The sequence below is a fragment of the Colobus angolensis genome, unplaced genomic scaffold (genome assembly GCF_000951035.1).
Source record: "Colobus angolensis palliatus isolate OR3802 unplaced genomic scaffold, Cang.pa_1.0 Scaffold115, whole genome shotgun sequence".
NCBI classification, from domain to species: Eukaryota; Metazoa; Chordata; class Mammalia; order Primates; family Cercopithecidae; genus Colobus; species Colobus angolensis.
The window spans coordinates 4,677,562-4,703,872 of record NW_012112586.1 but is presented as its reverse complement, the minus strand read 5'-3'; the positions used below and the strand labels follow the sequence as shown (position 1 = coordinate 4,703,872).

Below are 26,311 nucleotides of genomic sequence, written 5' to 3'. Positions count from 1 at the left end.
GTTGGCCAGGCTGGTCTCGAACTCCTGACCTCAAGTGATCCACCCACCTTGGCCTCCCAAAGTGCTGGGATTACAGGTGTGAGCCACCACGACCGGCCCAGATGGTATCTTTACAGGTAGAAATCTAGCAGAAAAGAGCATGTACCTTTTGCCTGGCCTGGCCTGAATCAAAATCCTGAGGGCTCCTCTGATTGCTCCCGCTTAGGTCCTCTGCTAACCCCTGAGCCAATCGCTGTGGCTGGGAATGAGAAGCTCTGATTGGCTTAGGTCATGGTCACATGATTTCACTCTTCTGGTTGGAGGCGGAGCTTCAGCCAAACTCCCAAACTGGAGTGGGGCAAGGGAAGACCCCCAGAGAAACTAGGGCTGCGGCCACAGGAAGCTCCTTGGGATGACAGTGGGGGCTCCTCTCCTCCACCCCCTTATTCTTTGCCATCCGATTGTTCGCTGTTCCAGCACCTCCACTCCATTTCTAATGTGGCCTGGGTTAGGGAAATAGCCCATGTCAACCCCACCCATAAATGGGTTTTCCAAGCAATGGTTCCCGATGTAGCCAAGGGCAGAGAGGAACGGGAGAATGGGGTACTCTCTGGGTGTCTTCCAGCAAGGTGCTGGCCGTTGGTTCTCCTAGGAAGGCGTTGGTACTGTATTGACTGTGAGAGGCCCCAGCACCGCTGGCGTGGCCGTTAACACTGTCTGTGTGTAGGAAGCTTCAGAAGAATGACTCCAAATCAGAAAATGGATGCAGGAAGAAAATATCAGACATGTAACGCTACTGAAACAGTGCATCGCCCGCCCCAGGTGGGAGCAGTGTGTCCACACCCTGTCACAGTTTCCCAGGGCTGCCACAACACAGTGCCACAGACTGGTGACTTAAACAACAGATACTTACTTTCTCACAGCTCTGGAGGCCAGAAGTCTGGAGTCAAGGTGTGGACAGGGCCACCCCTCCTCCAAGGCCTCTAAGGAACAATCCCAGGCAACAGCTCCTGGCGGACACCTTGCTTCTTCCAGCGTCTGGAACGGGGCATTCCTTCCTTGGTTTGTAGACGCATCACCGCATTCTCTGCCTGCATCTTCACATGGCCGTCCTCCCTGTGCGTCCGCTTCTGTGTTTTAGGGCTTTAGGATCTCGAGTGCCTTATTAAGGAGAAAGAAGGCAGATGGTACAGAGGGTGACCTGGGGCAGGAGCTGTGGGAGGGAAACTGCATGCGTGGTGCGGTCAGATCTGATTAAGGCTGTCATCCTGGAAGCCTCTCCACACTCTCCTCTTCCAACCCCCTTGTAAACACCCTTCTGGGGCTAATACGTTCCGTCTGCCCGGCCCTCTACAGATTCCCATCTGCCAGGCCTGAGGTTTCTACCTGGCCACAGACTTTCAATGTGTCCCTGCTATTTGCGGGCACTGGGCTAATTCCCCTACTTGTAGGCTTTCTTATTTAATTCTCCTGGTAAACCTGCTGCTCTCTCCTGGTATGACACGCTCCGCCTACTTCTCTGACCTTGTACTGCCAACCTTCTTTCTCTTTCTAGAACAGGCCACAATTACTCCTCCCTCCAGGCCCTCACACAGTGTAAGTGAGAGGTTAAGTGAGGCTTTTCTGGACCGAGACGGTGGCTTTCAAATCCAGCTCTGACTCCTGTTCACTGTGAGACCTTGGACCAGTTATTTGATTTCTCTGTTCTTTGGTTTCCTCACCTGTAAAATGGTTTGTGTGAAGATGAAAGGAATCTACACATATAAACTCTTAGAACAGAAACTAGCATACAGCAGACACTTAATAAATGTTGGTCACCAAGCATGGTGGCTCATGCCTGTAATCCCAGCACTTTGGGAGGCCAAGGTGGGTGGATCACCTGAGGTCAGGAGTTCGAGACCAGCCCGACCAACATGGTGAAACCCCGTCTCTCCTAAATACAAAATATTAGCCAGGCATGGTGGTAGATACCCGTCGTCCCAGCTACTTGGGAGGCTGAGCCAGGAGAATCTCTTGAACCCGGGAGGCGGAGGTTGCAGTGAGCCAAGATTGTGCCGTTGCATTCCAGCCTGGGCAACAAGAGCAAAACTCTGTCTCTAAATAAATAAATAAATAAATAAATAATAAATAAATAAAAATGTTGGCGCCTCTTAATTGAATCTTTACCTGGAACCCTCTTCCCCCATATCTCCGGCCTAAACGTCACCTCACGAGAGAGGTCTCTGCACCATTCTCAGTCATGTTTTCTTATTTTATTTTTATTGTAGCATTTATTGCTCACAATTATTTTCTTTTTACTTGTTACCATCTATTCCCACTCTCTAAATGAAATCCTGTCTCTCCCACTCATTGCTGTATCTCCATGCCTAGAAACACCTAGCACATAGTAGGGGCACAGAAAGTATTGGTTGAAAGAAAGAATCCTTGTTTCATAGATGAGGAAAATGAATCCTAGAGCAGGGCAGACTCTAGCACAACACAGATGCAAGCCTGTGTTCCTAACCACAACATTTGGATCCTACAAGGAAGCATGTGCTATTGTCAGAAAGTATGCCTTTCTCTGGTCCCTACTGCGCTGACTCTCAATCCTGCCTGTCTCCTCGGCCCAAGTGGGGTGGGCAACCAGCCATCTCCCCTTCCTCCTCCCCAAGTCGGGCCAGGCAGCCCATTAGTGCTGCCAACTCCCCGCATGGACTTTAGTCCCGAGCCGAGAACGACGGGAGATGTGTCCAAGTCTTGGCAGCGTTGTGCATTGTCAGCTGGATAAAGTGTGATTTATCACAGAACAGATTTCTGCCTGGCCATTTGAATTCTGTTTGGCCATCATTTCACCGGGCAAGATGTAAAAGGGAGGGGAAGAGCATAGACATAGTCTCAGAAATATTGCTTAGCCCTGACTTTTCTCTGCCTTTTTCTTTTTCCTTCTCTTTCACTGATGTCAAAGAAGTAGCTATAATGCACTTTAGTAATGAGAGAACTGCTGAAATTGCACCAGAGACCTCTTTAAAATGTAAAACTTCAGCTCTGGCTGCTGCAGGGGAAGGGCACATTGCACAGGAGATGCCAGATCAGCCAGAAGTTCCCTGGGGTGAGAACAGGCGCAGGAGACGAGAGGAAAGGGATTCTAAACTAGTGTCCCAAAGTCAGGTCCTGGTGAATGTCCTGAAACGGTGGCCCCTCCAGGGCAAGAATCTCTGACAGGAGCCTTCCCACATCCTGGGAAGCCTCCTAAATCCGGGATCAGGGCTCTGCCAAAGCCTGCTTTCTTCTCAACTTTGCCAGTGTCCTCTACCTAAACAGGAGAGAAAATAGAATAAGATGAAAAGGTGAATGAGAGGTAAGGAAGAGAGGGGAAACCGTGTAAAAGCCGTTGAAAGTTACAGTCAGGATTGTCCACATCTCTTAGCAGAATGAATCTGTCAGCAAGTCTGTGTAACAGACAACTCCAGTGTTTAGTTGTTCAAGACGATTGCAATTTATTCTTGCTTATGGGTTTGGAGGAAGTAGCTATTAATGGTCAAGTTCCAAAGCCTAGCAGAAGGACACATTTCCTGAGTCCAAGCTTGGACTGGTCCAGGCATGGCTGTCACTTCTGCTCATGTTTTCCTGGCCAGAGCCCCAACATCAATGGGGAGAGGAAATAGACCCTGTCCGTGATGGAGGAGAAGGCAGGCCTCCCTGAGTGCAGAGCCAGCTCAGAATCATGGCTGAGAGCAGACCTCTAGGGTTGGCTGGCTGTGTTTAAATCCTGACTTATGAATACCAGCCGTGGGATCGTGGGCAAGGTACATCACCTGTCCACGCCTTGGTTTTCTCATTTGCACTATGGATACGATAAATATAATAGTGCCCTCCTGTGTTTATAGCGTGGACTCAGAGAGATGACCCATGTGAGCCTCTTAGAATGGTGCCTGGATAACTGTGGCCAGTCAATGAATGTTTGCTGTTGTTATAAAGTAAGCAATCACTGATAAAAGTTCATCTCTTCCTGTGTGTGTGCATGCGTGTATGTGTGCATGCATGTGTGCATGTGTGTACATGTGTGCGTGTGTGTGTGATAGGTGGGTAGTGTTGGGGGCACTGGGTGAGCAGGTACCCCTGAGTGTCCCCTGAGCATAGGGAGTGTTCAGTGACCCAGATACCTGAGCACCTTTCCCTGCCAAGGCCACATGTGGTGGTTACCTTGGCAACATTCTACCCCACTGATGCTGAGACCAGCTCTGGCCATTTAATGCTCCATAGACTGGGGAGGCAAAGGAGGGAGAATTTCTTAAGCCCTTTAGTTGGAGACCAACCTGGGAAACATAGAAAGACCCCATCTCTAAAACAAAAATGTTCTTTAATTAGCTGGGCATGGTGGTCCATGCCTGTAGTCCCAGCTACTTGGAAGGCTGAGAAAAGAGGATTGCTTGAGCCCAAGAGTTTGAAGTTGTAGTGAGCTGTGATTGCACTAATGCACTCCAGCCTGGACAGCAGAGCAAGACCCCGTCTCTGTTGAAAAAGACAACAATACTGTGTAGGCCAAATGTGATGGGAGGCCACCAGTTTGCAAGCTCTGATTCATTCATTCATTCTTCAGCATGCATTTATTATTTATTGAGTATCCACTGTATGTCAGGTGTTAGGCCCTAGGGATACAACAGTAAACAAAACAGACAAAAATCTCTGCCATCCTAGAGTTTAGGTTCCATGAGGGAGGACACATAATAACCGAAGCGAGCAGGTAAAATCTGCAGTGCATCAGATGGCAGTAAGCAAGCTAGAGACAGGAAGCAAGGAAGAGGGAAGGGAGGTTCGGGGGAGTTACCATTTAAAATGGAAATGTCAGGCTGGACATGGTAACTCATGCCTGTAATCCCAGCACTTTGGGAGGCCAAGGTGGGTGGATTACTTGAGGTCAAGAGTTCGAGACCAGCCTGGCCAACATGGTGAAACCTCATCTCTGCTTTAAAAAGTACAAAAATTAGCTGGGCATGGTAGTGCATGCCTATAGTCCCAGCTACCCAGGAGGCTGAGGCAGGGGAATCGCTTAAACCCGAGAAGCGGAGGTTCCAGTAAGCCGAGATGGTGCCATTGCACTCCAACCTGGGAGACAGAGCAAGACTCTGTCTCACACACAAAAAAAGGAAATGGCAGAGAAAGAATATTTGAGAAGTTGACATCTGAGCAAGGCAGGGATTCTTAGCCTCGGTGCTATTGACATCTGTGGTGGGTTAATTCTTTGTTGTGGGGGACTGGCCTAGACACTGTAAGATGTTGAGCAGCATCCTACCCTCCATCCCCTAGATACCGGCTGCAAATCTATCCTCCCATTTGTTACAACCAAGATTCCCAGAGATGCTCAAATGTCCCCTGGGGGACAAAATTGCCCGGGTTGAGATCCACTGTATTAAAGAGCTGACGGACATGAAGAACAAATCAGGCAGATAAGTAGGGGAGGAGCCTTCAGGCAACGAAAACAGCACGTGCAAAGGCCCTGGGGCAGGTGTGTGCCTGGCATGTTCAGGAACCAGCAGGGAGGCCAGTGGCTGGGTGGAGTGAACAGTGGGAAAACCACAGATGATGCACAGGGAAGATAACCAGGCACATCAGAGAGGAACTTGTACATCATTTAAGGATTTTTCCAGAGCTGAAAAGGAGATATTATTTAAACATTTTCCAACAATAGCCCTAGATTCAGAGGCAACTTTTGAGAAGAGGCCCCTGGGCTGCAAGGACTCTGTTTCCAAACAAGCTCACAGTCTGAGGTTCTAGGAAGACATGAGTTTGGAGGATGCAGACCAACTCACTGCCTACCTCTAAGCCCTGGCATGCTTTCCCTGCTCACACTGTTTTCCCTTAACCCTACCTGCCCCTTCGATCAGCAGTCCTCAAGTTCCAAGTTTGTGTGGACCATCTGTTCCCTGCCTAGACTTGGAAAGAGACAGCCTTTCCGAGTGGCCCCTGGGGGATGGGATGAGGAAATGCAGGCAGAGCCACTTGAGGAGAGGTTCCGGACTGCCGCTGGCCCCTTGCCACGGGCATGCCACAGTTGCTGGACAGTGGCCTCTCTCAGCACCTGCCTTTCCCCTGCCCACCTGCCCACAGGAATGCAAATAACTCGAACAGTCACATGGCAGAAACGACGACCTCAGCCAAGGCCATAATCCTAGTATCAGCAACATGGCTGAAACTGTCCAGTCAAATCTGGAACCGACTCTTACTGGCAGTTCTCACTTTAACTCTCCATCTTGGATGAGCCGCAACCATGGCAAGCCTTGGTTTTCTCATCTACAAAATAGGATCATAACTGCTGTCCATAGCTCTAGAAAAACTGAGTATGAAAATAATAGGCAAAGAAGGCGAAAATGAGATTTAAAAAAAGCAAAATGAAAAGAAAAGAGGATGGACAAATAGATGGCACAAATAATGTGGTAGAAATAAATCCAAGTAAAACATCCGTTGTCACTCACACGAATGTGTTAAAAGTTCCAGCAAAAGAATGATGAATTATAGAGAAAACATTCTAAAAGAAAATCATTGGAAGTGTTTATTTTTACAAATCATCTAAAACATCCAGGATACAGAAGGCTTCAGAAAGGCTAAAAGTAAAAGAGAGAAAAAGACAAATCAAGCAAATAATAACCAGAAGAAACCTGGTGGCCTAGGAAGATAGGCAAAATTGATTTTATGGTAAAAAATAAAGCCTTATAACTTGTTTTTTAAAAATTGGGTTTCTTTTCTGTTTTCATTTTTTTAGTGGAGTTTAGTGGTGTGATCTCAGCTCACGGTAACCTCTGCTTCCCAGGTTCAAGGGATTCTCCTGCCTCAGCCTCCTGAGTAGCTGGGATTACAGGTGTGCACAACCATGCCTGGCTAGTTTTTTTCTGTTTTCAGTAGAGACAGGGTTTCACTATGTTGGCCAGGCTGGTCTCAAACTCCTGATCTCAAGTGATCCGCCCACCTCAGCCTCCCAAAGTGTTGGGATTACAGGCATGGGCCACCGTGCCCGGCCTTCTTTTCTGTTTTCTTTTTTAATTTTTTATTTTATTGTAAAGTGACAGATTATAATTGTATATATTTATGCGGTACTAAGTGATATGATGTATAAATAAATGTGTTCTTAATACAATGATTAAGTCAAGCTAAGTAGCATATTCATCATCTCAAATACTTTACATTTCATGGTGAGAACATTCAAAATTTTCTCAGCAATTTTGAAATGTACAATATGCCATTATTAACTATATTTATCATATCGTGCAATAAAACAATTGAGCTCAAAAACAAGAAAGAAAATGACATGAAAGCACCTTGCAGATGTGAAGCAGGGATTGTTACGGTGTACGAGCATTTCATTCGTATTAATGGAGCAGGTCCACAAACTTGGGTGTACAAGAAATGTACGTTTGATTTTCCTGTGTCTGAACTTCATTCAAGCACAACCTCAGTGCCCTGAGATGCACAAAAACCATACTAGGAGTTTGGTTTTTGAACAGGATTAGTTTGAGATGCTAATTAGAGACCCAAGTGGAGATGTGGAAGAGGCAGGTGGATATCCAGAGACAGGAGCTGAGGAGTTATCAGCACAGAGACGCACTTTCAAGCATCATAACTGAACGATTACCGTCATGAGCAGGATGTCGAGGGTGCAAGGAGTGGATCTCAAAGTGGTGTCCAGAGCAGCAGCAGCAACAGCATCCGCGGCCACTGGTTACAAATGCCCGTGTGGGTCGCCAACCCAGACCTGCTGAATCTGAGATGGACGCTCAGCAGTCTGTGCCAACAGGCCCTCCCTGAGGCTTGCTCAAGTCTGAGAACCAGTTTGGCTAGAGGACGATTCAGGCCAGGCTCCCAGGGGACATCCATGACTGACCAGCAGATGCCTCTGCTTTCCCCTTGGAAAGTGACCCCCAGGCTCTTCCTAGGAGGCAGGTGCAGTCTCAGGAAGGTGCCAAAGCCTGAGCGATAACAGAATATGGCAACTGACCATATGTGGCTCCACCAAGCCCCTGAGTCCTCACAGGCAGACACTGATTTCTGGGCCGTGGCTACCATGCATTCTGCCCGCATAGCTTAAACGTCAGAGTGAGTGGAGTCCAGTGGGCAATTTTCTCAACTGGCAGCTGATCCACAATGAAAGATGAAAAGCAGTCTGAGAAACAAAGCCGAGGGACTAAAAAGACTCCTGTGGGGTTTTGGTTCCTTTCTGCAGATGAGCGGGCTCATTTTTTCATATGGTGGTTCTCACTGCTAGCCACTTAGGAGATGATTAATGCATCCTGAGATGTCCCCAGACGTTTATGACACCTTCAGGAATAGCAGTGACGATGGCTCTATCATGCACGGCAGCTTCATACCCTTGGCATTGCTCTTAATTATTTATATATTCGGGAGCGGCCAGGTTTCCTCCCACCAGAGCTCAGAAAGGTAATAAATGAGAAAAGTCAATGGTCTGTAAATTACAACATTGATTAAAGAAGTGATTACTGATATAACTCTTGCTCGGCTGTTATGCTAATGCCTTCCCAGATCCAGGACAGTGTTTACCCGCTAATGACAAGCCTGGGACAGCAACTAAAATTGTCTTCCTTCTTTAATCAGCATGTAAACATTTTTAAACCACTCTTGACCATGAATGAGAAGATCCATCCGTGTGTTCCCCTCCCAGCTGCTCCCTGCCACTGTCCCCAGCAGATGGAGGAAATTCTCTCAGCCCAGCCCTTACCAGCTGCCTCTCCAAACGGAAGTGCAAGTTGAAGATGAAAATTGAGCCCAGAGTAGCCATCCATGGTTCCCGGAAGCTGGGGAAAGAGAGGGTGATCAGATTACAGTTCTTGACTCAGCACTGAACGTTATTTGGCCGAGGCCACAGACCTCCAGAGGGGGACTCTGTTCTTTCCCACCTACGTGATCTAGACAGCAGACAGACAAGCAAATCGGTAATTATAGCTTAGTATGCTAAGTGCTATGTGAGGGGTTTCTGAGTGACTTCATTAACTCTGAAATGTTCTGCTAAACTGTAAGTGTGTGCATTTCTCTAGCAAGAATTAGCTTTATGTGTATTCTCAAAAGAGTGAATGACCCAAGAAAGGTTAGGAAACACTGCCTGAGCGCTTTCTAGAAACTTTTGAATTAACTTCTTGTGTTTTTGTGGCTTTTGGCTCCATCTCATTTCCGTCTCTCACTGCATCTTCCATCAACCCCAAGATCCTTGATGACTGTCCTGAAGCAGGCGTCCCCATGAAGGGAAGGCCCTCCTCATCCATCCCTCTGTCCATCTGTCTGTGCATCAGTGTGTGCTTCCATCCGTCAGTTTATCTATCTATCCATCTGTCCAGCTATCTACCCATTTATCCACCAACAATTCACCTGTCCATCCATCCATCTATCCATCCATCCATGCATCCACCCGTCTGTCTGTCCATCGATGCATGCATCTGTCCATCTGTTCACCTGTCTATCAGTCTATCAACCTATTTGTCCATTTATCCACCAGCCATTCACTTGTCCACCCATCCATTCATATGTCTGTCTATCAGTGTGTGCATCCACCCATCAGTTCATCTGTCTGTCCATCTATCCAGCCATCTACCCATGTGTCCACCACTCATTCACCTGTCCATCCATCCATTCATGTGTCTGTCCATCCGGGTGTGCATGTATCCATCAGCTTATCTGTCTGTCCATCTATCCAGCCATCTACCCATGTGTCCACCACTCATTCACCTGTCCATCCATCCATTCATGTGTCTGTCCATCCGGGTGTGCATGTATCCATCAGCTTATCTGTCTGTCCATCTATCCAGCCATCTACCCATGTGTCCACCACTCATTCACCTGTCCATCCATCCATTCATGTGTCTGTCCATCCGGGTGTGCATGTATCCATCAGCTTATCTGTCTGTCCATCTATCCAGCTATCTACCCATTCGTCCACTACCCATTCACCTGTCTATCCATCCATCTGTCCATTAGTGTGTGCATCCATCTGTCAGTTCATCTGTCTATCCATCTACCCACCTATTCACCCATTTATCCAGCACCCATTCACTTGTCCATCCATCCATCCATTCATTCCTCCATCTGTCCATCTGTCTATGCATCAGTGTGTGCATTCATCCATCTGTTCATCTGTCTATCCATCTATCCATCCATCCATTCATCCATGCAATATCCATTTCACTGAGCTCCTGCTTCATAAGCAGCTGGTGTAAGGAACCCAGAGGTGAAAAATAAACAAGAAGTACTTTTTGCCTTCAAAGATTTCTTAGTTTAAGAGGTGATATGGACACCTGGGACCAATTTAAATCACATCTGATAAGCTTGGCTATTCAACAGGGGTCATATTGTTTCTCGATAACCCAACTTGGTTTCTATTTTCAGTTTTCAATTCATCAGGATGGCAGAAACAGAATGCCAGTCTAATTTCCAGGGGACTTAACTATTGCCAAGGCCTTGGAGAAGGGCACATCTTGTCTTATAGTCTTCTGTTCGCAGTTCGTAGGGGACATTTTTTACCGGTCACAGTCCGCACAGGTTACCTCCCCAATGGCCCTCATTGTTGTCCACGTTGCCCCTTCCTGCCTGCTTGAAAACACAGACATCATTCTGCTGTTTCCTTGCTACACTGGGAATGCCCAGTGGGCTGGTTGATACAGTCATATTTGGATGAATAATCTTGGAACACAAAAGCCAAATACTTGCAAACTTTATTTTTTTTAGCCTGTGTGTTTATTTTTCTTTCTGCTCTGTCTCATCCCTTTCCTGAGACAGCAATCTGCCCGAAAGGGGAAAAGGAAAGGGAGGCACATAGGGAAAGCAGATACAGGTTGGTAGTCCCTAATGTGATCGGCCATTCACATAATGAACACTTATTATATAAACAATCCCACGGGGTCATAGAAGACTTGTCCCAGGGACCCCTGAGCTGGGGTAGGTCCGACAAATAGGGATGGGAAGGTGCTTGCAGGCACAGGGACCAGCCTTGCCAAAACCTGGGGACCATGAAGAACCTACATCAGGCCTGCATGTGCATGGAGGGGAGAGACCTCAGAATTAGTGAGAACCACGCTGGGGAGGAAGGCACTACAGGCCCTTTGCATCCTTGGAGGCTGGATGAGGTGGGTTGTGGGTGCAGCTTACTTTCTGAAAAGTCACACCTGCCCAGGGTGCAAAATCTTCTGGTGCTCACATCAAATCACTCAGCTAACCCAGATTTCAGCTACAGCTGCAGTTCTGTGCAAGTTCAGGTTCACTTTTTGATTGCAATCTCACCTCAATCTGCCTTCTGTTTTCTGTCCCAGGCAGGGAAGCCCTCAACTGGTAGGAATAAGAGATGGTAGCTAAAAATATTCCCACCTCTTACTCCTCAGGTGGACAATTCTAGATACTTTTCATGAAGCCTCTGAAAACTGAGCCCATGGTCCCTGTAGCAACCTCAAAAATACACCTTCCTATTGGGTTTTCTTCTTTCTCTGTCTTCCTCATCTGCTCCTTCACCCCTGCTCCCTGGGGTCAACTCAAAACTAAACTGAGTGCACCGAATCCTAGTCTCAGGTTCTGCATTAGGAGAAACCTGAATTAAGCATTTGTGCTTTGCAAGATAATAGGAAAAACAAAAAAAGGATGGTCTCCAAGGCCCCATGAACTTCTCCTCCATCCTTTCTCCCTCTGTCTTTGCAGGTGTCTGACCGCTGCGACTACATCTTTGTCAATGGCAAAGAGATCAAAGGAAAGATGGATGCGGTGGTGAACTTCACATACCAGTACCTGAGCGCCCCCCTGCATGTCACCGTGTGGGTGCCCCGGCTGCCCCTGCAGATCGAGGTCTCTGACACAGAGCTCAGCCAGATAAAGGGCTGGAGGGTCCCCATTGTGACCAGTAAGAGGTGAGCCTCGGATGGGGAGAAGCCTTAGAGCCATAATAACAAGTTTATTTACTGACCTTAACACTAAAGGATCCAATGCTTAGGAGATGCTGGTATCATCTCAGCAATTAAATCTCCCCAAGGCTCCCAGATATCCCAGCCAGGCCCAAAAGCTGCTAAACATCAGGTTTGTGTCAAACCCAGGCTGTCCTCACTCTACACCGGGGCTTATATGAGACTGTCTCTTGAAAGTGGCTCTCCCAAAATGACACGATGGAGTGAATGCATTTTTTTTAGCATCTCGGTTACCAGGCAATTTGAAGTTCGGTTTGTTTTCTCCAAAAAAAAGTCAGAGTCCTTCTCTGTGCTTTATGCACATCTATAAGCTTGAAATGTTCCATGCAGATCAAATTATTGGATAAAATTTAATTGCATTTCTAATGGATGCTGGGCTCACTATTTGCTAAAAACCTCTAATTTGTTATCTGAGTTTCCGGACTGTCTGTCTGTCACATGTAAGAGTATGGGGCCTTGTTTTCTCAGCCCTGTGACTCCCAGATTAGCAGACATTAGCTAAGTGAAGGTGTTGCTGAGTTTGCAGCTTCCTGCCTGGAATGCTCCACCCCAGACCATCAGGACTCTTTTCTTGACAGTCCCCCAGGCACCAGGGCCTTTCTTGTAAGGGAGAGCATCTCAAGAAGAGTAAGTAGGACAGTGAGATGCGGAATCGATCTCTACAAGGAGAAGCTAAAGGCATTTGGCCTGATGGGGGAGGACAGCTGTGAATCTACCCAGTCCTTTAGATTAGTTTGTGGTCATGAGTGGCCAAGACAATGAGTTTGTTCCACATCCCTGAGGGGAAAGAATTGAGACTCCTTGGGCTCCAACCCAATCTCTGCCACTAATTAGCTTTGTGAGCATGGGCAAGCTACCTAACCTCTCTGTGCCTTAGTTTCCTCATCTGATCATGAGAATAATTATGAGTTTGCCTCATAGTATTATGAGGTTAAAAAGAGTTCATACATGTGGAAGCATAAAGTGGGACCTGCCACATCTCAAATGTGTAAGACAGCTCTGTCCTTCTACAGTGGTGGAATGTTCTAGAACCCCTCTGTCCAACATGGTGGTCACTAGCACAAGTAGCTATGGAGTGCCTGGACTGTAGCCAATGTGACAGGGAAGTTCAATTTTTTATTTAATTTTTATTTATTTAAATTAACATTTAGGGTTCAGTGTGGTAGTTCATAATTGTAATCCCAGCACTTTGGGAGGCCAAGGTGGGAGAATCATTTGAGGCCATGAGTTCAAGACCAGCCTGGGCAACATAGCAAGACCCCATCTCTACAGAATTTTTTAAAAAATTAGCCACGCATGATGGCGCATGCCTTTAGTCCCAGCTACTCAGGAGGCTGAAGCAGGAGGATCCCTTAACCCCAGGAGTTCAAGGCTGCATTGAGCTAGGATGGACCACTGCACTTTAGCCTGGACAACAGAGCAAGATCCTGTCTCTGAAAATGTAATAATAATTCATTAATTAATAAAATTAAAATAGCCACATGTGGCCAATGCCTACTTATGAGACAGTGCAGGCTTAGTACATATTAGCCCTTGTCTTTTATTTTTCAATAAACGTATTCGAGAAAGAGATGCCCATCGCTTCGTGTTGCCTAGAGATAGGCTTGGTGCCCCTTGCGTGGTCCTGGGGCTCGTGTCTTCAATGTCATCTCCTTGAGGTTGAGGCAGGTCCTGCCTGTCTCAAGAACATCTTAGACTCCTCTCCCTGGATCTGAGAGCTCTTTGTCCCTTCCCACAAGGCCCACTCGTGAGAGCGAGGATGAGGACGAGGAGGAGCGGCGGGGCCGGGGCTGCGCGCTGCAGTACCAGCACGCCACTGTGCGGGTCCTCACCCAGTTTGTGTCTGAGGGCGCCGGCCCGTGGGGCCAGCCGAGCTACCTGCTTAGTCCCGACTGGCAGTTCGACATCACTCACCTGGTGGCAGACTTCATGAAGCTGGAGGAACCTCACGTGGCCACCCTCCAGGACAGCCGGGTCCTAGTCGGGCGAGAGGTTGGGATGACGACCATCCAGGTAGGGAGCTGGGAGTCTCTGTGTCCCCAGCACTGGGTGCATATGCAGTATTGAGGGAGACTCAATGAGTGGGCAGGTCATTGTGGCCAATTCCTCAACCCCATGATGGCTCCAGATTGTATCATGGGGACACAGGAAGATGAGCTCAGGCCAGATCTTGAGTCCAGCCTCCTTCCAAACAGAATGGAGAAGGTGGCAGCTGCACCCTCTTAGCTCCCCATGTGACCTCATTCTCAATGGCTGCCTCCACCATTCCCATCACCTCCCAGCACCCCCACCCTACCTCTGATTCTCCTTCTGAACACATACTTTTCTAACTTATTCCCCCTATGCCTTCTTAGAAATAGCCATCATCTTCTCCATGCACCGCTTCTACCAGTGGCTCGGGGAAAAGCATGGATTCTTCCTCTCATTTCTTCCTTCTTTCAGTCATTCTGTCTTCCTGCCATTTACTTATTCAACAAACTGTCTTTGAAATCCTGCTCCTTCTTTTTCACTGGAGGAAGGGTATAGAATGGTAAAATTTCAGGACAGATGATGGGGCCTGGACAGCCTTTTCCTCAATCCCTCGAGTCCCACCCTACTGAATCCACCATTCTGGAATGTCATTCGGGATCCTTACACCATATGTGGGAATGGTTAGCACATTCCTATCATTTCCCCTGGACATCTCAAGCCCGACATTTGGCTTACAAGATGAGGCAGAAAGCAATGTTTTGGCAGAGGATACATTGTGGTGGTGGTGGGAGGAGTGAACTATTTATAATTCACTTTTATAAATTTATAATTCAACACTTCATGAGTCTGTTCAACAGGATCACCATGTACAGTTAACCAGGTTGTGCATTGTACAAGCATACTTCATCTAAATAGGAGGCGTCATTCCCTTTTAAAGACAGAATGGATTTTAATATCTATTCCGAATTTTCAACAGGGAGAATTAAGGTGTCTTGGGGAAAGGGTAACTTTGATTCTCACAAAGGCATGGGATGGGCCAGTGTATAGAGTGAAGTAGATATGTAACCCCTTTGCCCTGTATTCTGGACCTCAGGCCTGTTGGGATAGAAGAAATATTGCTGGGGAAGGGGCTAACATCTGGAAAAAGGTGTGATGGATTTTCCTTGTGTCTTGCCAATCCCACAGGTGTTGTCTCCACTGTCTGACTCCATCCTGGCAGAGAAGACAATAACCGTGCTAGATGACAAAGTGTCGGTGACAGACTTGGCCATCCAGCTCGTGGCTGGGCTGTCTGTCACCCTTTACCCCAATGCAGAAAACAGCAAGGCCGTAACAGCTGTGGTCACAGCTGAGGAGCTGCTGCGGACCCCCAAACAGGTAGGGGGCCAAATGCCAGAGGTTCAAAGGGAGCAGGGTCAGTCACTGTGCCTGCTTCAGCAAAGGGGCAGGGTGGAGTGAGAAATGGGGATAGGTTAACAGAACCACATTCCACATTGAAAGCCATGTCATTGCAGACAAAGTGCTCACTCATCTTACCCACATAGCTTTTGAGCAACACAGACCATTTACCAGCCTCCTCACCAGGTCTCCTGGCTGCTGCTCTTACCCCTGCACTCCCCTCTCTTCTCAAGAGCAAAGTAAGCCTTTAAAACCATAAACCACATCACGCCTTTTACTGGCTTAAAATGCTCTAATGACTTCCCATTGCACTTAGAAAGATACCATATTCCTTTGACAGCCCACATGACCCCACACAACGTACCTCCTGGCTCTATCTCTGACTTTATCCTCTGCCACCCTTGGTCTCTCTCATCCTATTTGAGGCACACACTCCCCTTGCACTTCTTTAGGGGTTTTGCAATTGCTGTTGCTTTTGCCTGGGATGCACCACCCTCACCACTGAGCATGGCTCATTCTCATTTTCATACCCAGTTATGATACCCTCTTCTCATAAATGCCTTCACTCACAGCAAATGGCTCTGAGTCAGCCCCATTTCCTACTACATAAAGCATGTTTCTCCTCCATGGGATATAGGCTTCTACAAGACAAGCCTCCTGTTCATCGCTGTATCCCTGGTGACCATCACAGGGCCAGCACATAGTAGGTGTTCAATAAATGTTGGTTGAGTGACTGAATGACTCTTAGAGCTGGGCTGGAAGACAGGAAATGAGAGAGCGGGGAGAATGACCCACGTAATGCCACCAGGATGGGTTCATCTAGCCTTAACAACCTGCATATGGGTATTTGCCTTGTCTGCAGGACTTTCTGCTGCTGATGTCATCATGGGTACAATACTTATGAGACGAGTAGAGTTAGGAGCCAGAAGGCCCAGATGGTCTCACAGCTGTGTCCCTTACCTCCTGTGTAACCTCTCACAGCTGTGTCCCTTACCTCCTCTGTAACCTCAGGCAAGATGCCTCACCCATGTCTCAATTCTTAATGAGAAAGTAACAACACCTGTGAAGAGTCCGTTTGCAAATTAAATTAGGCTTAACGACGTTGAGTGCTAAAAACAGTGGCTGGCACATGCCAGCCAGTGTTAGCTCTTTTCCTGGGAATGGCTGCTGTTGTTACAATCACGATTTTAGTGAAAGCACACAGGGCCTTGGATGCTCTATCAGAGCAGACAGTCTTGACTCGGAATATTCTGCTTCAAACCCAGTTTCCTCTGGTGACTCGCAGCAAGAGGCAGGCGGTCTGGGGAGGAAGCTCAGATTAAATCCACACCCGACTGTAGACTGAGCAATGCTGGAGGAGCTGTCATGTGGCTGGGACAGGCGACAGGGCCCAGGGGTTAGCAGTAGGGGTTGGGATCCCTTGACATGCACCAGCAGGAGCAGGATAGTGCTACAAAGCAGAGGCATGATGAGGAGAACAGAGGGCAGCGGTGGTCAAGGGCGCAGGCATGATGACAAAGTCTAGGGGCTTGCATTCTTCTAGCGGGGGATTGGAAAGTTCTAGCCAAAGTGCAGGATTTCAGTGCAGTTCAAGGACTGCAAACTCAAATGCCTACAGGGGCTGGGCTGGTGTTATAAGCAAGCAGTGTAGGCTGTGCAAAATCCATGTGGCTGCCTTGTCCAGTAGTGGGGTCTATGATGAGCTAAAGTGAAGATGCTCAGTGCTGCGAGACATGCCCGTTATCTGCTGCTATGTAACAGCTGCCACACACTTAGCAGCTGAAAACAACACGCACTTATAGCAGCTGAAAACAACACCCACTTACTAGCTCACAGTGCAGTGGGTGGGCTCAGCTGGGTTCATGCTCAGAGTATCAGAGGGCTGAAATCACAGTGTTGGTTGCCTAAGTTCTTAGGCTCTAAGGAAGAATCTTCTTCCAGAATTATTTGTGTGGTGGCAGAATCCAGATCTTTGCAGTTGTAGGACTGAGGTTGCCAATTCTTGGCAGGTTATTTGCCGGAATCCTCTCTTAGTTCCTCAAGTCCACCTGCATTCCTTCTCACTCCCCACCCTACCGTCATCGGCTTCAACACTAGCAACAGTGCATGGAGCCTTTCTCATGCTTCCAGTCTCTCCACCTGCCCCTTCTGTCACCAGCTAGAGAAATCGCTCAGTTTTTAAGGACTCATGTGATTTCACTGGACTCACCCAGATAATCCAGGAAGACCAGTCTATCAACTGTGCCGTGTAACAACGTAACATAATCATGACAGTGGCCACTCATCCCACACACGTGTTCTGGGAATTGGGGCAGAACATCTTTGGTGGGCCATTCTAGGAATTCTGCCTAACGAGGAGAGAGTTGCTACCTGATTTTGCCCCAGAGTGTCAGCAGGAGGGACCTGGGGTGCATGCAGGTCCTCATCCAGTCCACAGCACTGGCTTCTTCAAGTCTTCTCTTTGGGGGCGGATGGGACAGGAAATCAGCATGGTGTTTTCTGGTTTACAAAGAGCAGAGGAATACTTTCACATTTGGGATTAAGAAGAAAAAAGATCAGAGGAAAGTGGCAGAGAGAAAGCTGAAAGCGTGAAGCTGTTTGCTGAGAATGGATAATGAATTAGGGTGGATGATTGGCATTGCAACCCCCTTGTCATGGGGCATGGCCAGCCGCTCCCCATCTCCTGTTGCCCATCTGTCTTCATCAGCGGACAGTAATTGGCGTCCCCTAGCACTGACTCGGGGGATTTGTGGACGTAGTTCACCTGATTTGCAGACATGACTGTTGAAAGGATAGAGCTCTAAATCATTTCTGGGCATGTGTTATTTTAAGTCATTCAGAAGTTCTCATCTTTGGGGACATGTGCTGGCTTTTCCTAATGAAACACCACATTCCAGCCTCTCTGTAATGAGCGAGTGGAAGAAGTTAGTCTCAATCATGCAGCAGGGCTGATGGAGATAGATCTTGGCAAACCAGCCGTGTTCTGAGGCTTTCATTCCGATTGTCTGCCGTGCGGGGGCTTGTTTTATGTTAACTTCTTTCCCCATCTAGTTTGTGAAGAAAAATTAAGTCAAGATGAAACGTCAGCCACAATGAACTTGCACACTGTTCAGTCTTTTATCTCAGCCCTTAGAGTGTAGACGGCTGGCACCTTGTTCGTGATATTTTCAACTTTGAAATCGAAAATCTGAAAGGTTTTTACACCTACAAATAGAGGGTAGTAGCCTGCATGTTCCCCTGTGCCTTGTTTGCTCTAAAGAAAGTAGGATAGAAAAATGAAAGGAGAAATCACTTGGTATTTGTGCATGAGGTTGAGGCATTAGAAGGACTTGTCGGATTGTGTGATTCATCAGCTGATACGGACAGAGGAGACAAGGGTGAGCGCCAACATCCCTGAGCCATCTCTTCTTAGTTTTGGTCTTCTCAGAAGCTGAGCCTGAGACAAGGATTCAGGTGCAAGTAGTTTATTCAGGTGGTGAAGACGACACCAGTAGAGAAGTCGGGGGTGATGGAAGGAAGAAAAATGCAACGAGTAGATTTTGCTACCAACTCAGCCACCACCAAGGGCAGTCGGAGCTCCTGTGTGCTGGATGACTGTACGCCAGTCTGGAAAGGCCGGAAGAGTTACTGCACTTGAGGGGCAAGGGATCTGGGATAAAGATAACAACTTCCGTGAATCCTTCATTGGGGGCTGCCCACAGTGGTTATTCACTCCTTGGCACATCTTGCTGTAGGCACAACCACATGGATTCCAGAAGCCAGAGAGTGACCTTGGGCAAAAAAAATAAGTTTAAAAAAAAAAAGCAAAGTTGAACATTGAAAGTTGAGCTAGGAGGAGCTGAATGTGCAGCCACCCAAAGAGAGCTCCACACCCTCCTAAAACTTCCTGCACAGGTTCACCCGTCAGAGCCAGCTGGTGTTGGCCAGGGCTTACGATCACAAGTGATAAGACCCAACCCAACTCAGCCTGCCTTCACACACAGCAGAATGCATCAGTGCGTGTCCAGGCATTTGGATCGTCAGCTACAGCTAGATGCAGATGCTCAAACGATGTCATGAGAATTCTTTCTTGAATCACTAGCATTCTTCCTCCGTCCTGTGGGACGCAGAGCCATCATTGCTGTGAACACTGGCTGCTCCCAAGTAACTCCAATGTTTCCTTCTGGAATTCCTACCAAACAAGCGTTGGCCATTCTCATTCTCTCCTTTATTTCTTTTCACCTGCCCATTCACAGTTTTATTTCTCGATATGCCTGTGGTTCTATCTGGGGTGACGTAGGCGGCTTTGTCTCCCACTGCAGTAATTCTCTCCTCGAACGTCTCATCTGCTGTTCGAACCACCCATTGAGTCACTCATTTCAGTAACCGTATTTTTCATTTCTATTAATTCTACATGTCCCTTTGCACCCCTTCCTTCCTGCTCTGTTTTCATTCGCTTTCTTCTTTTTTTTTTTTTTTTTTTTTGAGACAGAGTCTCACTCTGTAACCCAGGCTGGAGTGCAGTGGTGCAATCTTGGCTCACTGCAACCTCCACCAACTGGGTTCAAACAATTATTCTGCCTCAGCCTCCAAGTAGCTGGGACTACAGGCACCTGCCACCACATTGGGCTAATTTTTGTATTTTTTGTAGGGATAGGGTTTCCCATGTTGGCCAGGCTGGTCTTGAACTCCTGACCTCAGGTGATCTGCCTGCCTCACCTCCTAAAGTGTTGGGATTACAGGTGTGAGCCACTGCACCCAGACCCCATTTGCTTTTATTGGGATGATTTCAACTCCTTTTAATGTCTCTTTAATTTTTTAATTAAATTTTTAAATTTCTTTTTACTTTTATTTCATAGATGATTTTTGTTCATTTGTTTTATGTTATGTTTTATTTCATAGACTATTGTTTTTTGTTGGTTTCCTTCATGTTATAGCCTTTGGAGTCTTCTGTGATCTCACGTATCAGTCTGCTCACCTTCCTGTCTAAATGTTTAATGCACCCTTCTTATAGTGCAGCCTTCCCACCTACAGATTGTAACCTTTCTTTCTTCGTATCATGAGCACCTCTTCAGCCCTGGTTGCTCGGCTTTGTTTTGTTCTGAAGGAGGTTGTATTTGCATTTGCACAGGTCCAACTTCAAGTGACTTTCTTTTCTCCCAATTCCCATACCACAGAGGTAGTTATCACATCCAAGTGTGGGCTTTTGATGTTGAGTGGCAACATCTCCATCCCGTGCTCAGAGCACACACAAGCTTTGCTGCTGTATCTCTGGCTCAGCAGGTAGGATTTTCCCATAACCCGCCCGTGGAGAGGGTGCTGCTGCCTCCCTGGGCTGCAAATGACAGTGTCCGGGATGGATGGGGACAAAGGTCCCGGAAAGCCACGAGGTCAGACCTGGTTTGCTGTGAAAAAGGCAGGGAGGAAAGGAGGCAGCTACATGACCTTTTCAGCAGAGAGTGAGTCGCTGTGGTCTTTGGGGGCTGATAAAATGGGCTCTGGCAGTGGCTGTTCCAGGGGGTCCCTAGCACAGTGGCCAAGAGCTCAGCTCTGAAGCCACACCAGTTCCAGCCCTGATCCTGCCTCTTCCTGATGATATGACTGGATATATTTCTTTTTTTATTTTTTTAACTTTTATTTTCAGTTCAGGGGTACTTGTGCAGGTTTGTCACATAGCTACACTTGTGTCATGGGGGTTAGTTGTACAGATTATTTCATGACCCAGGTATTAGGCCTAGAACCCATTAGTTATTATTCTTGATCCTCTCCCTGGTCCCACCCTCCACCCTCCAATAGGCCCAGTGTGTGCTGTTCCCTTCTATCTGTCCATGTGTTCTCATCATTTAGCTCTCACTTATAAGTGAGAACATGCAGTGTTTGGTTTTCTGTTTCTGTGTCAGTTTGCTAAGGATAATGACCTCCAGCTCCATCTGTGTCCCTGCAAAGGATGGGATCTTGTTCTTTTTATGGCTACATAGTATTCCACGGTATATGTGTACCACATTTTCTTTATCCCGTTTATCACTAATGGGCTGGAGAGTTTTTCCTAGATGAGTGGAAGAGGCTGAAATATGCAATTCGAATCACAAAGTAGAGAGCCTGTATCCACTGGGTACGTGCTGTGGATCAGGTGCCATTTAGGCTGACTTTGTGTCTTCGCTATTGTGACTCTATGTCTTTGGTATTGTGAATAGTGCTGCGATGAACATATGTGTGCATGTGAGCACAGTTCTTAACCTCTCCTTGGGCAGGAAGCATAGCCCATCCTACTTTGTGAAAGAGGAGAAAATGCATTCTGCAATAACTGCAAACAACACCTGACCCACAGCAAGTGCCCAGGGGATATGGGCTGTCTATTTTGTGATTAGGATTGCACTTTTCACCCTCCTCTATTCATACAGGAAAAACTATTCCCCAGCTACACCCAGGCTCTGTCCTAGGTGCTGAAGATTGGGCCGCCACTAAGCATCTCTGTCCTTAGGGAGTTCCCTCTCTTGGAAGCAGAATGGAAGTACCCGTGGCTAAGTCAAGAACAAGGCCTTGTGTGAGGTTATGTTTGTTGTGGGCACCCAAAGGGGAGAGGATGTCATTATTGCCCTGGGGAGGGGGCGAGAGAGCAGGAAGCCTTGTGCTCACGAGAATCTGCCAGTCACATGGGCATGGGTGTGAGTGGCATTTCTAGGTCACTAGCTTTCCACTTTCTTTGGAATATTATTCAGCCATTAAAAAGAATGAAATATTGCCATTTGCAGCCACGTGGATGAGCCTGGAAGACATTATTTTGAGTAAAAGAAGCCAGGCACATAAAGTCAAATGTTTTCGACCAGTCCCCACAATGGGAAGTAATTTTTACATAGCTGTTGGAACGCTGACAGAAGTATAGTGAGTGTGCAAAATAAACTCAGCGCCTTCACACTGGCCCTTAGCTTCCTCTTTCCCTCTGATGGGAATTTCCACAAAAGCTACCCATGCAGAACAAAGGCAGCACAACTGAACTGGGCCCACCAGCCAATGCCATGTGCTGTACCCCACACAGCACTGCTGCCCAGCTACAGCCAAGCAGAGCATCTGCAGTGGCACAACAGGGTCAACCTTAAAGGGCAAAATGCTCTTGTTCTCTTGTTTCTCAGGCAAAGCTTAACTCACTGGGGGCAGTGCAGGGAGAAGAGGGGAGGTTCCTTTCTAATGTCATTGGTTCTGACAGTGTTACCCGCCCATCAGCCTTTGTCATCAGGCTGGATACAGACAACAGCTGTATCCACTCATCATACTCAGGCCACTAATCACAGAATGTGTGACAAAATGACCAGGGCCTGCCCTGGAAGCCAGTCATTGTCTGTGAAGATGCACCAGCTAACTGATTCCAGCAATAACTGTGTGGATAAAGCCACCTGGAGCCTCATCTCAGTTAGGGATTTTGGTTTTGCCATTTGTTTATTCCTGGTAAGGATTATGAGGGCGCTGTTAGTCATGCCCCAATTTGTGCTCGTTTAAATTAAGGTGATTTATCTGCCCCTGATAAAAAACCTGTGTGATTTCTCCCCAGATGCATGAGCTGCTGGGTCTGGAATGGGGGTCCTGCTCCCTGTTTCCCTGGGTGTCCTCCTAGGAGGGGGTTTCTAAGGGAAGAGGCATCCCCCAGGTGGTCTTCTAACTGCCTGTGTCCCTGCAGGAGGCTGTATTCAGCACATGGCTGCAGTTCAGTGATGGCTCGGTGACGCCCCTGGACATCTACGACACCAAGGACTTCTCCCTGACAGCCACCTCCCAGGACGAGGCTGTCGTGTCCGTCCCCCAAGCCCGCTCTCCCAGGTGGCCCGTTGTGGTGGCCGAAGGGGAAGGCCAGGGCCCACTGGTCCGAGTGGACATGACGATCGCCGAGGCCTGCCAGAAATCCAAACGCAAGAGCGTCCTGGCCGTGGGTGTCGGCAACGTCAGGGTCAAGTTCGGACAGAACGATGCTGACTCCGGTCCCCGCAGGGACTATGAGGAAGATGAGATCAAGAACCACGCCAGTGACCGCCGGCAGAAGGGTCAGCACCACGAGCGCACAGGCCACGATGGGCACTTCTATGGCAGCTCTCCCGTGGAGCGTGAGGAAGGGGCTCTCCGGAGAGCCACTACCACAGCCAGGTCCCTGCTGAACAACAAAGTGGTGAAGAACAGCCGTGCAGACGGGGGCAGGCTGGCAGGGGAGGGGCAGCTACAGAACATCCCCATCGACTTCACCAACTTCCCAGCCCACGTGGACCTCCCCAAGGCCGGGAGTGGGCTGGAGGAAAATGACCTGGTGCAGACCCCGCGGGGCCTGAGTGACCTGGAGATAGGGATGTACGCCCTCCTGGGGGTGTTCTGCCTGGCCATCCTCGTCTTCCTGATCAACTGCGCCACCTTTGCCCTGAAGTACAGGCACAAGCAAGTGCCCCTGGAAGGTCAGGCCTCCATGACCCATTCTCACGACTGGGTGTGGCTCGGCAATGAGGCCGAGTTCCGGGAGAGCATGGGGGACGCGCCGCCGCCCCAGGACGAGCATACCACCATCATAGACCGGGGACCGGGGGCCCGCGAGGAGAGCAACCACCTCCTGCTCAATGGCGGCTCCCACAAGCACGTGCAGAGCCAGATTCACCGGTCAGCTGACTCCGGGGGGCGGCAGGGCAGAGAACAGAAGCAGGACACCCTGCACTCGCCCACCTCCAAGAGGAAGAAGGTGAAATTCACCACCTTTACCACCATCCCCCCGGACGACAGCTGCCCCACGGTGAACTCCATCGTCAGTAGCACCGATGAGGACATCAAATGGGTGTGCCAAGACATGGCTGTGGGCGCCCCCAAGGAACTTAGAAACTATCTGGAGAAACTCAAAGATAAGGCTTAGGCCCCTCTAGCCAGAGGGCCCTGCCCGGATGCCTTCCTTGTACTGGAAACTGGCCCCAAGTGGGGCAGAAGGCGTTGTCAGTGGGGTTAAGAAGGGACGGTCCCGGGGTCCATGCTAGACCAGTTGGAAAGTTTTGAAGTCAGGAAAAGACATTTTTGTATCAAGGGATTTTTAGCAGTCAATGATGGTGGATTTTCAGAGGTCAGGGGATAAAGTCTGGGGCATGGGGAGCGCAGACCACGTTATTGAACTGCACAGGCAAAATTAGGAAGGTTATTTTATGAGTCAAAACATACTACAGACAAGCTACCAAAAATTATTTGTTAAAAAATTCAAAAAGACAAATAAAAAGAGAAATAATCATCTGTTTATATTTCTAATAAAGAAGTAAAATATAAAAATAGGGCCTGCTAGGAGACATTTTCCATTTTAATTTGCTATTCACTTTTCCGAGGACAGCCTTCAACTGTCACCACACAGCTGGGGAGGAGACATTTCTTAACAGGGGATGCCTCTTGGGATAGAACTAAGGAGTTTTAAATCTTTACTTGATCATCTTTTCTTTTCCACTTTTTCCTTTTTTTTTTTCTTTGCCCTAGACTTCCATTGCATTTACATTTAATGTTTATTTCTGAGAATCAAGCAGTATATTTTTCCTAAATGAAACATAAATTATATTCCTATTCATTAGATGGGTTCCTAGAAACAATGTCAATTAATCCATTGTTTAAGTAGTAACTTGAATGTTTTTCTGTATCCCTTCGGCTTTGTTGATAGTGGCTGGTTTTGTACAATTGGAGGGAGCTCTCAAAGCCTTCTGGGGGAGGAGAGGAACTGTCCTTAATCCATCACCACTGCCATAGGGCAAAGCCAGCGGGTGTGGTCTTGTGAGGGGCTATACGGATGGGATGTGGCAGGAGAACAGAGCCCTGCCTGGACCACCTGACCCCTTGGGACTCCACCCCTGTCATCGTGTTGGTGTTCCTGTATAGGAGAAAGTTGGGTTAAATAAAAAAAAAAAAGAGGCCACTCCCAGGCGTCATCAGAGCCAACCTGGTGGGCTGGGTCTATCACAAGACATCCCTGATGCTGAACACGAACAAAGATAAAAACTGTTTGGGGGGGTTTTAAGTTGTTTTTCTTACTTTGTTGGGTGGGGTATACCAGCATAAACTCTAAAGATAAAATCTATGTTAGATTGTCAATCAACTGTGTTTTTGAACAGCATAATTGTGTAGCAGCACATTGCAAAAAACGCATTCATCCAAAGCAACACGTATGTGGCAACGAAGACCACGCCAGTGAAACAAGCCCCTTCGTGACCACCCGACTCCCGTTCTCCGTGTGCACTGCTGGCTGCGGCTGCGGGAGGAAGATGCCTGGCAGTCCTCATGCTCTCCGCAGGGGGGCGCTCACCAAGATTCCAGGGGTGTTTATTGTGTTTATTTTTTTAATTACTAAACTCAGTAGCTAAGAAAGGGTCCTTGAAGCCTCCTAACCTGGGTTGGACCTTTGAAAAATATATTTGTAGCACATATGGTAGATGGAAAGAAGAAGATATTTATTTATACCTGTGATGCCAATTGTCATTAAAAGGCTTTTCATGGCTTGACAAGTCAGTGTCTTGTGGGGTGTGTTTTATTTCACTTAATATCTATTTCCCACCCCAAAATATACAACCCCAGAAGAATTCAACTCTTAGGCTAGAGGGAAAACAATGTATTTGCCAAATCTTTTTTGAAAAAAAAACTTTTTCCCTCTTGGTTTCTTGACTTATCCACAGTGATTCCTAATAAGAAGGACTTTCATTCACAGGCCCACTGTCATCCACACCAGCACCCAAAATCAATGAGCAGGAGGGTGTTTATTCACAGACCACCATCATCCACACCAGTGCTCAAAGTCAGCAAGCAGGAGGGCGTTCATTCATAGATCCACCATCATCCACACCAGCACTCAAAGTCAGAGAGCAGGAGGGCGTTCATTCATAGATCCACCATCATCCACACCAGTGCTCAAAGTCAGAGAGCAGGAGGGCGTTCATTCATAGATCCACCATCGTCCACACCAGCGCTCAAAGTTAGCAAGCAGGAGGGTGTTCATTCATAGATCACCATCATCCACACTAGTGCTCAAAGTTAGCAAGCAGGAGGGCGTTCATTCGTAAACCCACCATCATCCA

The 26,311-nt window shown here is 47.8% G+C and overlaps 1 protein-coding gene across 1 annotated transcript in view; it reads left to right on the top strand.

Annotated features, from left to right (window-relative positions):
* The window catches only part of TMEM132C (transmembrane protein 132C), a 321,687-nt gene extending 295,939 nt beyond the window's left edge, over positions 1–25,748 (top strand). The window contains exons 5-8 of the mRNA XM_011961262.1: positions 11,644–11,849; positions 13,643–13,916; positions 15,060–15,251; positions 22,924–25,748. Coding sequence (XP_011816652.1) covers positions 11,644–11,849; positions 13,643–13,916; positions 15,060–15,251; positions 22,924–24,129 — 1,878 coding nt within the window. The 3' untranslated portion in view covers positions 24,130–25,748. The remainder of the gene's footprint in view (positions 1–11,643; positions 11,850–13,642; positions 13,917–15,059; positions 15,252–22,923) is intronic.
* Positions 25,749–26,311: the final 563 nt, after the last annotated feature.